General features: G+C 40.3%; 1 protein-coding gene across 3 annotated transcripts in view; it reads right to left on the reverse strand.

Moving 5' to 3' along the window:
* PAFAH1B1 (platelet activating factor acetylhydrolase 1b regulatory subunit 1) overlaps positions 1-14,909 on the reverse strand; it is a 63,020-nt gene that overhangs the window by 37,312 nt on the left and 10,799 nt on the right. For 2 of the 3 annotated variants that reach the window (XM_090026296.1, XM_090026298.1), the window contains exon 2: positions 4,329-4,546. In XM_090026296.1, coding sequence (XP_089882422.1) covers positions 4,329-4,360 — 32 coding nt within the window. In that variant the 5' untranslated portion in view covers positions 4,361-4,546. Of the gene's footprint in view, positions 1-4,328; positions 4,547-10,824; positions 10,916-14,909 lie in introns of all 3 variants that reach the window. The other variant, XM_090026297.1, reaches the window with a different exon arrangement.

Consider the following 14,909-nt stretch of genomic DNA (forward strand, 5'->3'; position numbering starts at 1 on the left):
ATGCTCCTTCCAACAGGCACAGATGGCTTCCTCAATCAGGTCTCCCCCATCCTTAGGTCTCAAGGGGGTTGGGTCCCCGAGTGCTCAGACTACAGATGACTTTGGACTGCACTGAAGAAACAATGCATATTGTGGATTGTAGCCAGACGTTGAATCTCTTTAGCCTTGTTTTCCCACCATTTGTTCTTCATATTGCAGGCCCTCCCCTTGGACCTCTGCCTTGGCTTGAAGATTCAGTTTCTTTTGCTTAGAGTTGACATTGCTTTGCTAAGTAAAAAAGGCCTTGTGTTTGATTAAACTCTTGGATCTCCCGTTTGATCGCACTCTCATCAAACCAGTCTTGATGGTTCCTGGTGAAGAATCCAAGCATCTCTTCACAGGCGCTGATGACGGTGGCCTTGAGGGCATCCCACATGCTGCTGACATTCTCCCCTTGCTGTTGATTGGAATATACCAGTTTTTCGTTGAGACACTGGTGGAAGAAGTCTCGCTTGTTTGGGTTCTTGAGTCTAACACTGATCTTCCATCAGCATTGCTTCTGCTGCAGCCAGATTGGGAGCCAGTTTGAGTGACATAGCCAAGCGAGTCTGTGATCAGTCCAGCAATCGTCAGCTCCTAGCATAGCTCACGTGATGTGGACATCTTTGTGACCCCACGCAAGGATGACGACAGTCAATCCGGTACCAATGCTTAGATCATGGGTGTTGCCATGTCTCGTCCCTGTTTTTCTGGCAGAACAGGGTGTTGGTGATGGCAAGTCCATGTTCTGCACATTCGGTCAAGAGGAGAGTGCCACTGGAGCTGACCTTTCCTACTCCTTCCATTCCAGAGGTTACAGTCCCTCCCGACTCTGGCATTGAACTCGCCAAGAAAAATAAGTCTCTCCCCTTCCAGAACATCTGAAAGGACTTGGTCAATGTTGGTGCAGAAGCCCTCCTTGTTTTCATTAGCAGCATCAAGAGTTAGGGCATACTGGCTCCACACCAGTTTAAGACACAGTCATGAGGCATTTATTAATTCACAGAGAATTCACTAAATTGGTCTGAGTTCATTCTTAAAGGCAAAACCAACTCCATGAAGTTGGTATTCTCCTTCCCGTTTACCCTTCCAGAAGATATAACTGCCTCCATGTTCTTTGAGCTACTTATCTCCTGCTTGTCGAACCTCACTCAGTGCAGCTACATCAACGTTGCATTGCCCGAGTTCTCAGGCCACGACTGCAGTGCGGAGCTCTGGGTGTTCAACTATTATGGTTGCTCATAAAGGTCCTGATGTTCCAGGTCCCAAAAATGATGGTGCATCTTCACGGTATTTTCAACCACAGTAAATGTGATCCCATGGATGTGGTTATCAAGTCAGGAAGACATACAGAATACCGTATTAGACAGGCTATGTTTAGGGCATCTTTTCTAGCCCCCTCCGCATATGGGGTAAACAGAGCACATCCTGAAGTGGGCTGCCCAGTCGCAGTGAAAGCTACCAAATTGCATTCTTGTCTCATCCGAGTGCTAGATAACCTTCTTGTAACCTTTATGCTAGTTCATGACTAAGTGCTTCCAGACCTCACAATCCTACTCCTGTCACGATCAACTGGCTACCGAAGGGCTTGAAGAAATGTGCTGGAAAAGCTGCTTTCATGGAAGATGCCCATGTGTAATATTTGCACATGGGCATCTGCACATCAACTTCCACGCAAGCTCCTGACAGAACAAAACCCTGATCCAACGGCAAGGAGACCAAGACAACCAGGCACCTTGTACCACCGCAGCCTTCATCTGCATTCGCAGCCACTGAGATTCTAACATTTTCTTCCATCTGCTCCGCTTTTGAGGACTTGTAGAGCCACAGCTGAGGGCTGGTCAGGCTTATATTGGTAGTGAACTGTACTTGCCATGTCACAGCACCAAAGATACATGTGGTTTTTCAGGAGGGAAAGCACTGCCATCTACTGTCCTCACCACATCCTAGTGGTGCTGCCACTGCTTGGTTTGCAACTGCTTATTTGTCAGTTTCCTCTGCGTATTTCACAGCTAACTTTCCCTGAAGGTCATTCCACTGTCTACCTCCTGTGGACACCCTGGATAGCGGTACATCTCTACCCCACAGAAAGGGATAAGTATCATTGCACTGAGTCACAAAGCCAAATTCCCTTTAGTTGCCTTTCTTTATTAACCATTGTGCTCCCCCATACTTCCTAAATTTGCCATCCCAGTCTCCCCTCAAGCATTCATTCTAACCATCACTTCAAGTTCAGAGGGGAATTGTAAATCTCACTCCAATATTTATTCTTTGTTCTCATATTAAGAGCACAGAACTTCCTCTGGCCTCCCTCTCACGTTCTCAAGCCTTGGAAGTGGTTCTGAACTTTTTTGGACTCGAGGCACCTTTACTGGGCTTGCAGCACACCTCACTGGACTTGAGCCACCCCACCCTATTGTCTATGAATTGAGTGGCACCCAGTTTCAAAAACTAATTTATATTACAGAGCTTACCCCCTTGTAGAGGGGCTAGGCAGTGGGGATGGGGGAATTCTTCAGACAGGGCCCAGCCTGAGCCCATGTTTATCTACCACTTATCTCCTTATATCTCACGTACCTCCTCGCACCTCGTGGCAACCTTCAAAAGGACCTGACAGCACACCGGGATACCTCTAGAATCCTGGTTGAGAATGACTTCTCTAAAAAAAAAAAATTAACCCCCAAATGCCTCGTCAGTTACTAATTATCCACTTAATACAGCTCATTATTTTTACTCCCTATTCACATCTCTTCCAGATGCCAAAACTTCAAGAAGTAAATAAGAAAATAAATTTAATTCTGGATGTGTTCAAGAAGCCTCTCCTGAGTGGCTTCTTTAAGGACTTGTCAATACACCGTTTGCAAAAAGCTGAATTAAAAAAAAGTTGATGCGCTGTCTCAATCCATCAAGATTTTACCTCAGAGCTTCATTTAAAAATACTTAATTAGTAAAATAACAGGTTGAAATGACATGCAAATAATACATATTTTTATATTAAGAGGACTGTTCTGACACCAAGGAGATAGCTGTCTACTCCCAAATCCACAAATATACAAAGGGGAAAAACACCATGTCCAAGATCAGTTAATAAGACTAAGTTCTAACTTTTGCTGTTGTTTTCATACCTCTACAATGACAAGCAATGTTCTCCAAAAGAAAAAAGGTATCCAACCACTGCTTTCACATTGTTATAACATAACTAAAAGGAACAGGTCAGGCCATGCATTCATGGGCCATTTTGGCAGTTGTCCAACTAGGAAGAAGGAAGCAGAAGCACAGAAGACCATGTGCTCTGTTGTTCTAAGTCTGAACTATTCAATCTCCATGTCTTTCTAAATACAGCTTAAGACAAAATGGTAAAGAGAGCCAGACTCCTCCAAGACTCCTGGGGCAAGCACCTGTACCCCAAGAGGCATACTGTTGACTGGATACCCATGAGGCAACGATATAGCAGCAAAGAGTGCACCAGGATTTGTTCAAGACATGTCTTCTTCCTTTTTATTCCACCCCCTTCGAATACGTAGGAGCAAGTATTCCAAAAGACCACTTGGCTTTAGTCCCTTCATGACTAAACTCCTTTCACCAAACCCTGATGGAAGCAGAGGACAAGGACAATGGAAATTGAGACGGGGGAAAGGAGGTTATCATTAAAACACTAGAAGGGTGAAGAAGGCTGGTCAAGGACAGGAGGTCAAAAAACTAAATCAGAGAACAAAAACAGACTGAAAGTAAAAAGCCTTGTTAGTTACACTACCCGTCTCATTTTGCTTGTGCTTGTATTCCCTTCCCCTATCCATTGTTTTTAATCCATTTCTTTCAATCTGAAGACCTACATGCACTTAGGATTGAAGATAATATAGAAAAAATATATTTTTAAAGTTCCTAACTTCAATTTGTTCTAGTCTATGCCCATTAAATAAATTAAGACAAACTTCCACAGCAGAATTCTCTTTATTCAAAGGCCAAAACCAATTACCCATTTCAGCTGATGCTAATATTGCTTTTGAACCCAATTCTCTTTAAGCACTATAAAGAATAATTTGATATTAATTCTCCTCTATCTGTACTTTGACTCACCACTGACCACGTCATACTTTAGCTTGCTTTTATAAAACTTAGCTATTCCTTTTGCCACTACAGGCATTGTATAAATATACAAGCAGATGAAAAAAAGATAATCCACAAAAAACTCAAAGCAAAATGTGAACATCACCTTTTCAAGGAATGTAGGTGGGAATGAAATATCTACTTTTCTGTGGAAACAGAAAGAGTGTAAAACAGCCTGTGTTTCACTCTATGAAAACACTTACAGTTCATCTCGTTGCCTTTGTGACAGCACCATCGTGGCTCTGATGTCAGGTTAACGTGATTCAGCTGTTGTTACGTCCTCAAGATCGAAAAACCTTGGGAAACCCTGAATCCACAATTTAATCTGCCACAAAATAGCTTCAACCAAAAGGAAAAAATCCTCCACGTGCAAAATCCCACAGGAAATCTGGAGGCATTCAACAAGGAGTGTTCATTCCATCTGGAAGAGAAAACAAGACATTATTATTTTCATTGAGAAATTTTTCAGAACCACTTTGGGCTCTTGTGAAGAATTAGGTACCCAGCTTCAAATAGTATCTTAAAAATAGATGGGCAACTCATGCCCAAACTAATGCATTTTCCACATAACATATTCCAATTTACACCCTGTCAGCATTTCTCCATCTCTGGGGCAGCACAATCTCTGTCCGCCTTTTGCTTTCAGGAACACAGGATTGAAAGGCCCCTTCTGGATCAGAAAGCCCAGTAAACTACTGCACACAACCATATCATAATCCCTTTCACAAACTAATCACATTCCATCTCAAAATTAGTCAGTCTCAGGGGCTCTACTAGTACCTGGGACATGGACAAGAAGTTTCTGGAGCACCTTCTTAATGGAAAGCGGTGGGGGAAGAACACCACGCCACCATCAGCACAGCCATTACACATGCAACATATACAAGCACCATCTCCACACAATACGGTAAAGTAAAGGTTGCTAATGATTTTATTCTGTTTCAGTTTGCAATATATGGCACAAACAAGCAACGTCCTATAGGGCACTCTGACACTGGCTGAAATTCAAGGGTGGAGTTTAAAGCAATGCAAAAGTGCTTCTGACTGCAAACTAGAAGCTTCCTGGGACTTTGCACTGTAACATGGCATATTGCATCAAATTTACAACATAAAGCAACACTAAAGATATGTTAGGCTCAATTCTGAGCTTAAATTAGGTGGTTCTCTTAGCTAAGGATTTATGACATTATGCACATTTGAAGTGTGTATGGCACTAAGCAGATACACCAATAAGCATTTACATGGCACAGAAGACAATTCCTCTTCCTACCACCATCTGAGAAAAGCTCACAGGAAGACTATGCACTCTAACATGAGCTAAATACATCTAAAGGGAAAACAAATGTTTTACTAAGAATTCATCTAATGCCAAGTCTTCACACCAATTCCATGTTGTTAATACAACAAATTTTAAAAACTCTGGGCAGCATGGTTCTCTTGGTGCTTGGGGTTGGCCCAAGACTGTTGCACCAACAGTATTGAAGTGGGTGTTGTGGGCAGTAAATAATCCAACAGAATAGTATTTTTCAATTATATTCTGACTACTGTTCCCAAAATTTAAGAAATTTAAGTGAGAGGAGCACCCAGGCCAGAAAGCTTGCTTTTCATGCGTTTGATTTACACCATTTAAACTTCTTCCTACACAGCACTAGGAACTTTAATTCTCAATAGGCTAGTGACTTCTGCTCTGAACTGTCCAGAATCATCCCTCAAATCACTTTAGCAGCTGCCGCTGCAGTGCCAATGGCTTCCACGCTGCAGATGCTGTTGTGTAACTAACAATGTCGTCATTATAAGCAAGTGCCAAAGCCAGTACACACTGCATCACTGCTGATTTTCTGTGCACACTTGGCAAGAATCTGAACCATACTATTTGCTCAAACCCTTAAAGAGCAAGTATGTCTGACCAATCAGGAAAAAGTGCCTTTTAAGAATGATGTGAAAAAGGAAAAAATCCAAATTATCTATTCAGACTCTCTCATTAGAGATTTTAGTTGACTTTATTACCTTCCATCAGATATTCCAGAAATTAAAATTACCTAATGTCCCCCCATCCACTTCTCATTCATTATACAAGATGCTACAGTACTTTTTGTGCATATATGCATTCATTAAACGCCTGAATTACTCAACTTTTTATTAAGCAGACTATTTTACACTGGAAGTGTTGTTTTGTATAGTCAGGAAAGCTTTCCTATACATTTCAGTCTTTAGGAGATCAGGATCTAGGTTTAGGAATAATGCTTAAAAAGTTCCACTGTTCTAACAATTGACACCATTTGACTAGACACCATAGACAAAGCTAAACTGTGCTCAGTAATACATTTAGACCAGTGTTACTCATTAGGCGCTACATGAGTAGGCAAGATTAACCAACAAACCACAACATACAACACCAGATTAACTGTTGTGAACACATTCTAATGCAAAAGAAAAACTAAAGTGCTTCTACCATGATTGTTAGAGGCAAGCAATGCATGCTGTCCCTACCCCAAACAGCTTAAAAATCCAACACAAAAACTGCCAATTAAATTAAATACTGTAATAGCCATTTTTCCCCTGCAAATGAGTCAAGTAAAACCTTGGCATAAGAACTGATAGCACAGAGGGTTTTCCAGGCAACGAGCAACTAAAGAGGCTAGGACAATTCAGTTTAGAAAAGCCGCTTATGGGGGGACAAGATAAGGGCTACAAAATACTGAACAGTGAAGAGAAAGCAAACAGGGATCTGTTATTTACTGTGACTTATAATACAGAACTAAGGATCATAAGAATTAAATGAAGATATATTAAGCTTAAAACAAGAGACAGTTCTTTTTCGCACAGCATGCAACTGAAGTGCAGAATTCGGTGCCACAAGAAGTGGAAGCTGACAGATTCAGCCAGATTCAGAAACAGATTGGCCAGACTCTTGGAGGAGATGCGCATCAGTAGCTATTGACCATGGGAATTAAAGAATCAAAACTTCCTGACCTTAAATGCTGGAAAATGCAAGTGCAAGAAGAGTGAAGGAAATGTCTTGGTCATAACCTGTTCATTCTTCCTTTTCGGCATCCACTCTCTTCCTCTTTGGTGACAAGGGATACCGGGCAAGATGGATCTATGATGTGGATCCAATAAAATGCCAGTTATGTTCTTATGCTTCAAGCAAGAGACAGCTCTAACTTGTCCCTTCACTATCTTGTGCTGGTGCCTTACCTGGGGAGACAATGCAGCTCCTAAAAGATGTTGTTTTGTACTACAGTGAAGATGGGGTACACAATAGAAATTAGAGGTGAATCTGGTTAGTAAAAATGCCAATATCCCCTCAAATCACTAAAAAAGTGCCCTGTAGAGGGCAATGCTGTCACGGGTTTCAGCACTGCTAGTCAAATGGTGGTGTGAAACAGCTAAACTATTCTCTGTTGCTTGTGGTTTGAACACAAGTGTTCAGTTATCCAATATACCATTCAAGTTGAAAAACAAACTACAAATGTCTTTCTAAATACAATATAAAACAACAAGACCCTACTAATTCAGGAGGGGAATCCCAATACCTGTACTAAAAGCAGCAATACTTGTCACTAACAGATACCCACAAAATTACCTCAAGAAATATCCTGTTCCACTTGCAATTCTCACAGCCAGCTATCAGTTAAATATTAACACTGCTTACTATAATATTAAATCATACATGGAGAAGGAACACAATGTTCAATATTTACTACATCTAGTAAAACCTATATGTAGATCACAGGATGTAAACCCATTTAAAATTGAGTATACCAATTATTTATTCTATGTGCCAAATGGTCTTCCAAATTAATATTAAGCAGACAGTAAAAAGCCACTCCCTGTCCCAACCAGTTGCATCAGGTGTCTTGCTAATAGCTGTGCAATAACAACTCTTTGAAAAGTCATGCTCCAATATTTTGGTGAACTTATACTACAGCTAGAACTACAAGTACATTTTCCTGTCATACTGTTCACACTAAGCTGATTCACTGTTTCAGGACAAAGTTCCTAACAGGCCATTAGTCTCCGAATGCTACCAAAGAAAACTTAATAGGAGGGAGAGGAAGACTGTCACATTATTTTCTGTAGTAATAATTTGACAATATTATCCAATAAATGTACATGGAAAACAAAATGAACCTATCCTCAAATAAATACACTGTTTTAAACAGCAATTTATTTCTAATCTAGTAAAAAGTGCCTTTTAATAAAAACCCAAAAAGAAAACTGATGGCTATGAGAGAAGTTACCTGTTTTAATTGAGCATATTTCAGTGTAATGCTGCAACTTATGCTATAAAAGACATGATGCAAAAATCTATTTCTGGAGGCACTGACAATACTGCTTTACCTCCTACCACACAGCCATGGAGAATTATTGAAAGCTTTAGCCCATTCCCTTAGCACACCATGCCGCCACAATAACTGTCACATGAGTATCCAAAAACTACATTAAACTAGACAACTACAACTTAAACTCTGTATACAGAAACAGCAATCTAGTCTTACCTGCACAAGGGCACTAATTTAAGTCTAGCTACAAAAATTCAAGTCATTTCAAACAGATTGTATGTAACAGGATTAAAATGCTACAGAACTAAGACAGTACAGACACGGTCTTAAAAACTAGGCCCTCTGGCTAAAGTGGCAAATATCCTCCCCCAAAAAGGTATATGCTGATTTTTCAGCACAGTTTTACTCCATGCTGGCATAATTAAGAACCCTAACCCTTCAATCAGGTTTTTGAAGCCTTCCACTAGCTTTAATGACATGGCAGTTAACACAGACTTTGAACTTTCATGACTTGATTTCGTGTGGTCAGCAGAGAACAGGCCAAGTTCCCACTTTTTCTGTTTTTAATTTTCTCTCAGAAAAAGTGGAAGTTTCTAGGTTAGCTATAATAAAAATCAAAGGCTTCATTTTCAGATCACCTACCCCAAACTATGTGAGCTACAGGTGATCAGCACTTGTGTGTGGGGCGGAGGGTAGGGTAGGCAGGGGATCAGCCCACAGGAGATGAGTAGAGGGAGAACTGGAACTACCTTTATGCCCGAATTAAAAAAAAAAAAAAATCCCAGTGTGCTCACAATAAGCTTGTAACAAAGGCTCATAATGCTACCAGGCATTAGCTCTCCTTCTTCTGCTTTTCAATTCAGACTCTCTGAATTCTTACTGCCAATAGCTGTACAGATATGCTACTTTCTATCATAGATGAAGTCTTAATCTGACTCATCTGAATGAGTAAGGAGGCTTAATACTGCAGTTAAAGGCCTTTACTGCACTGAAGTTATACCAAGTAAGATGTGCCAAAACCTGTCTGAATTGTGAAACTGAATTCCCAACACATTACGCTACACAAGAAATATAGTAACATCCCAGGCACAAGTTAGTCAATGATGTCAGTAAAAGGAGTCACAATGGAGAGACTTAGCCCTACACTGTTTAGCAGTGAGACGGTACTGACATGATGCAAGTCTAGGGTAAAGTTATAGGTTGCTTGCATGAAAGAGTTTCATTACTGGTCCAGGGTGAGAGCAAGTTTGAAAAAAACAAAAAAAAAACCACACACCACTTAATCCAGCCAAGAGCTTAGGTACTTTTGTCTTAATATTGTAGGAGTAGCAGACCCGCAGCACGAGTGCCACAAGTGGCATTGGCAGCCTCTGTATGTGGCATGCAACAGATAGGGAAGAGAAAGAGAAGGGCAGCACAGCAGCAGATGAGGCAGGAGGCAGAGCGGCAGTTCAGGGGCGGGGGGAACAGAAAAGGAGAGCAGGAGATCAGGCAGAGGAAGGGGATCAGAGTGGCACTTGGGGAGAGTGCAGGGCTAATCTGTGGCATGCCTGCCAAAAAGGTTGCCCCCCCGCGCCGTGTATTTAGTCTGCTGACCTTGCAGAATTTACACCTATTACTTGGTACTATATACAATTTCATTCATTTTAATGGAGTTACCAATATACTGGAAAGTGGCCACAAAACACTTGAGTTTAGAACAATCACTGGCAAACATGAAGAACATTTTAAAAGATACTGGGGTCTCTATTTGGTTTATCTTTGCCAAATAGCACTACATTGCCAATGCCTTTTCCCAAAAGTTCCAGCAATCCTTATTTTTCAATTAAGGCACCAAAAACCCCTAATACTCTGAACTGACTAGAGTTTGATCAATGTTCAATCATACTGAAAAGCAGCTGGTGGGTTTTCTGGCCCACCACCACCTGGAAGACCCACCCCCTCACACCTGTAACCTTAGTTGCTGGATTTTGAGGTTTGTCTAAGAAAAAAGAGCAAATGCTGATTTACACATCGGCAGATGTACCACATGCAAAAAATAAAAAAAGTAATGCTTGATTTACTTAGCAGTAACAAGTTATGTTCCTCATTAGAAGGGCAGTTATTTATTTCCTCCTATTTATGCTTTAGAGATTTAAGAAAGTATTGATACCCATAAGGGCTCAGACCCAAAACATGATACCATTTCTCCCAAGTGACAGCTCTATCAAATTTGACACTAAACTGGAGGAAATCCCAACACAGCTCCCATATTTTTTTCAAGTTTGCTAAGAAGGGCTGGCTGCCAGCACCTTCTGTGAACCAAAAAGCATATTTCTATTCTCTTTACCAAGATCATGAACAGGATTCATAAAAATTCACTGAGCATTGATCAAACTCTGGTCAGTTCAGAGTACTTTTTATAGTTGGTTACCTGAAATCGATCTTGCTTAGATATCGACTCCACTGTGAATCAAATGGCGGAAAACAGAGGATTAGACTGCAAGAGACCAACCAGATCTTTTCTGAAAGAAAAAAAAAATCCCTCCTCATGAAAATATTTACTGCTCTGCATTACAAAGAAAGAATATATCTGTGTTATATTCATACACACACACAATATGTAAGCAGAATTACGTATAAAGTTCTCCATGGAGTATTAGCTGCTATTTACATGCTAATACAGAGTACCAGCCACTAATGGTTCTGCTTGTGCCACAGTTTCTATTTATTCCACAAAAACTTTTCATTTTTATCCAGACTGGAATATGGCTGGCTCCAGATCAGTACCATTCACATACAAGACAATGAACTCCTCCCATCTGCCTTGGATGTCCATCTCCCAACCCAACACACAAACACAAATAAGGTAGGCAACATGTCCCCAGCAAGATCATTTGTCTTCACATCTATTTTTGCCAAGTCCTCACTTCCCTACATCTCAGGGCTCAATACATGAGAATACAGGCAGTCCTCAACTTAAAACGTTTAGAGTTACAACATTTCACACTTACAAAGTTTATAAATTGACAGCGTTTCAACTTTGATGTCAGTTTTGACTTTACAACACTTGATCTGATGTGTGACACAGTGAACTTGTCTGCTGGGATGGCGTCACATCTCCCTGGAGAACACCTGTCCAAACTTTCTTGGACACTTTAAGAAAGCAGACAAGACTCCAGAAAAACCTGCAGTCAAGACTCCTGAAAAGACTCCAGCCAAGAACCCTTCAAGAAGTCCAGCAGTCACCTCAAAGAAGTCCTTCCAAATCAATACGATTGCTATTTACAATATAAATACATTAATGTAGCTATATTAGTCATCTAAAATTGACTCAGTACAAAATTCTGGGGGGGTTTTGGTGAAAATTGGGTATCAGGCCTTGGGTCAGGAACAAATCCCCCATTTATAACATTTTCTCTCATGAGAAAATTGGTTCCGAGTTGCAACGTTTCAACTTAAGACGCAGTTTTCAGGAACCAAGTGTGTCGGAAGTCCAAGAACTGCCTGTACCCCAAAGATGTTAAAACATCCACAGTTCTTTCCTTACCACTAATGCAAGCAGGATCAAAAAAGCTGCTCAGAATTTTCTAAACTATATAGATATCTGTGCATTGGCACACCACCGCTGTCTGAATTGTCATCAGAGCTGCACACAAGCTAACCAAGACTACAAATGATATAGTATTTAAACAAATAAATCAAGAGGACAAGTGTGTGGCTGAGATGCTCAACCTTCATCAGCACTCCCAAGCACTAAAACTGGTCCAGCAAGTGAGGTTTCCTTTGGCATTTCACAAACGAGTTTGGCATTTTCTTAGAGATGACTAAGGTTGGCTTTGCACAATATCTTCAGCCCAGTTTGTCAGAAAGTGAGCTCTCAACAACAACAAAGAGAATCTCTCTCAACAACAACATAAAGAGAAATATATATATAGATACATATTTCTCTTTATGTTGTTGTTGAAATTATCTATATCTATCTCCCATTACTAATTGGCTCAACCGAGACAGAATACGCCAGCAAGTCAGTGGCAATACCAGGAATAAAACCCAGAATTTCTAATTCACGGGCTACCCAAAATTTATCTTTTCCCATTGCATCTTCCAGGGAAGAAGTTGCTAATTCAAAAGCTTTTTTTCTTGCTTTTGTTCAAATGGAAAAATTACAGACGGTTTATAACGTAGCAGTATTAAACCCTGTTAAATTAGGTGTGGAATTTTGAATCAAGAGAAAAATAATTTTTACTGCCATAAAGACTAAACAAAAGGTGTCATTTGTTTAAACCAAAATTAATTCAAGAGTCATAACATAAGCCTAGCAGCCATCTGGCAGTATTAGTGAACACAAATGGGCAAAAATCCCACAGTCTGAGGCCCCTTTAAACTTGACATCTTAGAAGACAGATACAAACACCCCAAAAATTAAGTTTGGAAATGTACATATGAAGTGTTAATGTACCATATGAAATACTGGCACACCATGTCGAGCTATACATTAAGCTCTTCGTAAGACCATAGATTTCTTAAGTTTGGACTCAAGTGTTGTGAGCACCAAACCTAGAGTCAGTTTTTTGTTGTTTGGTTGGGTTGGGTTGGGTTGTTTTTTGTTTGTTTGTTTGTTTTGGGGGGGTTGTGTGTTTTTTTTAATGAAATCACTTGTATCAATGTAACTGTTTGAATCCAGTTTATAGAAGAGGAAAAGCAATTTTGGTCCATTAAAAAATAATCCACATCAATGAAAAGCAGGGAACATTGCCACTTCTCTATATACTGCATAAGCTGTATATCTTCAGGTCTACCTGGTCATTACGCATAAATTTAGAGGCAACTACTTTAATGGACAGTACCTTAAGAACAAGAATTTATGTTCTTTGGCCAAATAATGTCCCATCTATTTTGAGATTAAACCAATCCTTGTTTTTTGAAGTGTCTGAATAGCTTTTGCTTCACGTTTTGAAGTCAAGGAGTTAATATCAAGATGGGTTTTCCTTGTTTTCTGGTTTTGACGTTACCTGGAAAACCTTAAAAACAAGTTTCCCTAGGAAATGTTAACTCTCAAACGCAGGACATGCTAAACAATGTAATGGATCAAACAGGTCTCTTATTTAAGAACAAAAAGAAATAATATAGAAAATTCAGTTATCTCCTTTCTCCTAGGCTAAATCAAGAAGAGACTTCTCCTACTGTCCTTACTCACAACACCATGCAGCCAATTTAACATGATAAATCTTTGAAGAAGTAAACAGACAAACTTCTTTAAGAACAGATTTGCACTTCCAGATATCAAATTGAATCAACTCCCATTGATTAACACATCATACCAACAAAAGAACAGATGCAAGACGAAGGTAAAGAGCCTTCATCCATTTCTGAAAAAAAAGACAGGAGTGGAAAACAAAATAGACAGACAGACCTGCTTTCAATTCCCTACCTCCCTATGAAGCCTGGCCTTGAATCTGAATAACACTCACTCCTCTGGAGTAAGATCTCCCACAGGAACATGTTCAAAAATAGCTTTTATAAACCCTCCTACAGCAGCTTAACTGAAAGACTTCCCAGGATAGTGTTGAAACTTGAGTGCAGATAAGCAGGCAGCCCCTACTTTAGGAATCATCTTGCTTACTGCCCTGAAAAGCATGATCTCCTCAAAATGAGATGCCATCTCATCTCACCCATCTACTCTTCATGTTACCAGACTTCACATTTTAGATTTTAAATAGTCTGCATCTAGATATTTCTTCCAGAAGATCAACAAGATAATCCAGTTTCACTTGTGAGGCTTGAGCAGCAAGCACAATAAAGTACAATATAAAGCAACGACACAGTCAAGGGACAAGAGATATTTTCCCCTATACAAGCTCAGAGAAGAGGCAATTGGGCCAATGCTGGCTGGAACACAGATGGATCTGTCCCTGCAGGGGAGAAAAAGAAAGCAAAACAGCAAATGCACCTCTTGCTCTTTTCCTAGGAGATGGGAGGAAAAAGGATTTTCATGTTTCCTGGAGCCTTGCAAAAAGTAGTGGAACAGGAAAATACAAGAGTCAGCACGCATTTACTAAGGGGAGGGGACAGTGGAAGACTCACTAAAAAGGGATCAGCTTGACAGCCCAAAACTCATGTACTTGAGGGAAGGAAGCAACCCAAAAGTTAATGAAGATGGAGTCCAAATTTAGTTAAGCACCCATTAGCATACAGATGCCTTTTTACATGGGTTTTGGCTGTTACATGTTTGAGGTACTATTTATTTGTTGACGGGCCATGGACATGTAGCAAAGTTAAAACAGGTAGAATTTTTGATTCTGGATGAGACCACTTTAAGCAATCCTGCAGATTCTCTTCAATCAGGCATACATTTTATTGTGATGGGACTAATGTGGGACTGAGGAAGTTCTCTCTCAAGTGCTGCCCAGGACCATACTCCCAAATTTGCTTGGTATCTGAATCACCCCTGAATTTAAGGGCCGTCTCCCATCTTTCTCATGATCAAGAGCATTAGGTGAAATTGGTAAAGTATCT

Source organism: Crocodylus siamensis, chromosome 13, assembly GCF_052110815.1.
Source record: "Crocodylus siamensis isolate JL-2025a chromosome 13, ASM5211081v1, whole genome shotgun sequence".
Lineage (NCBI taxonomy): Eukaryota > Metazoa > Chordata > Crocodylia > Crocodylidae > Crocodylus > Crocodylus siamensis.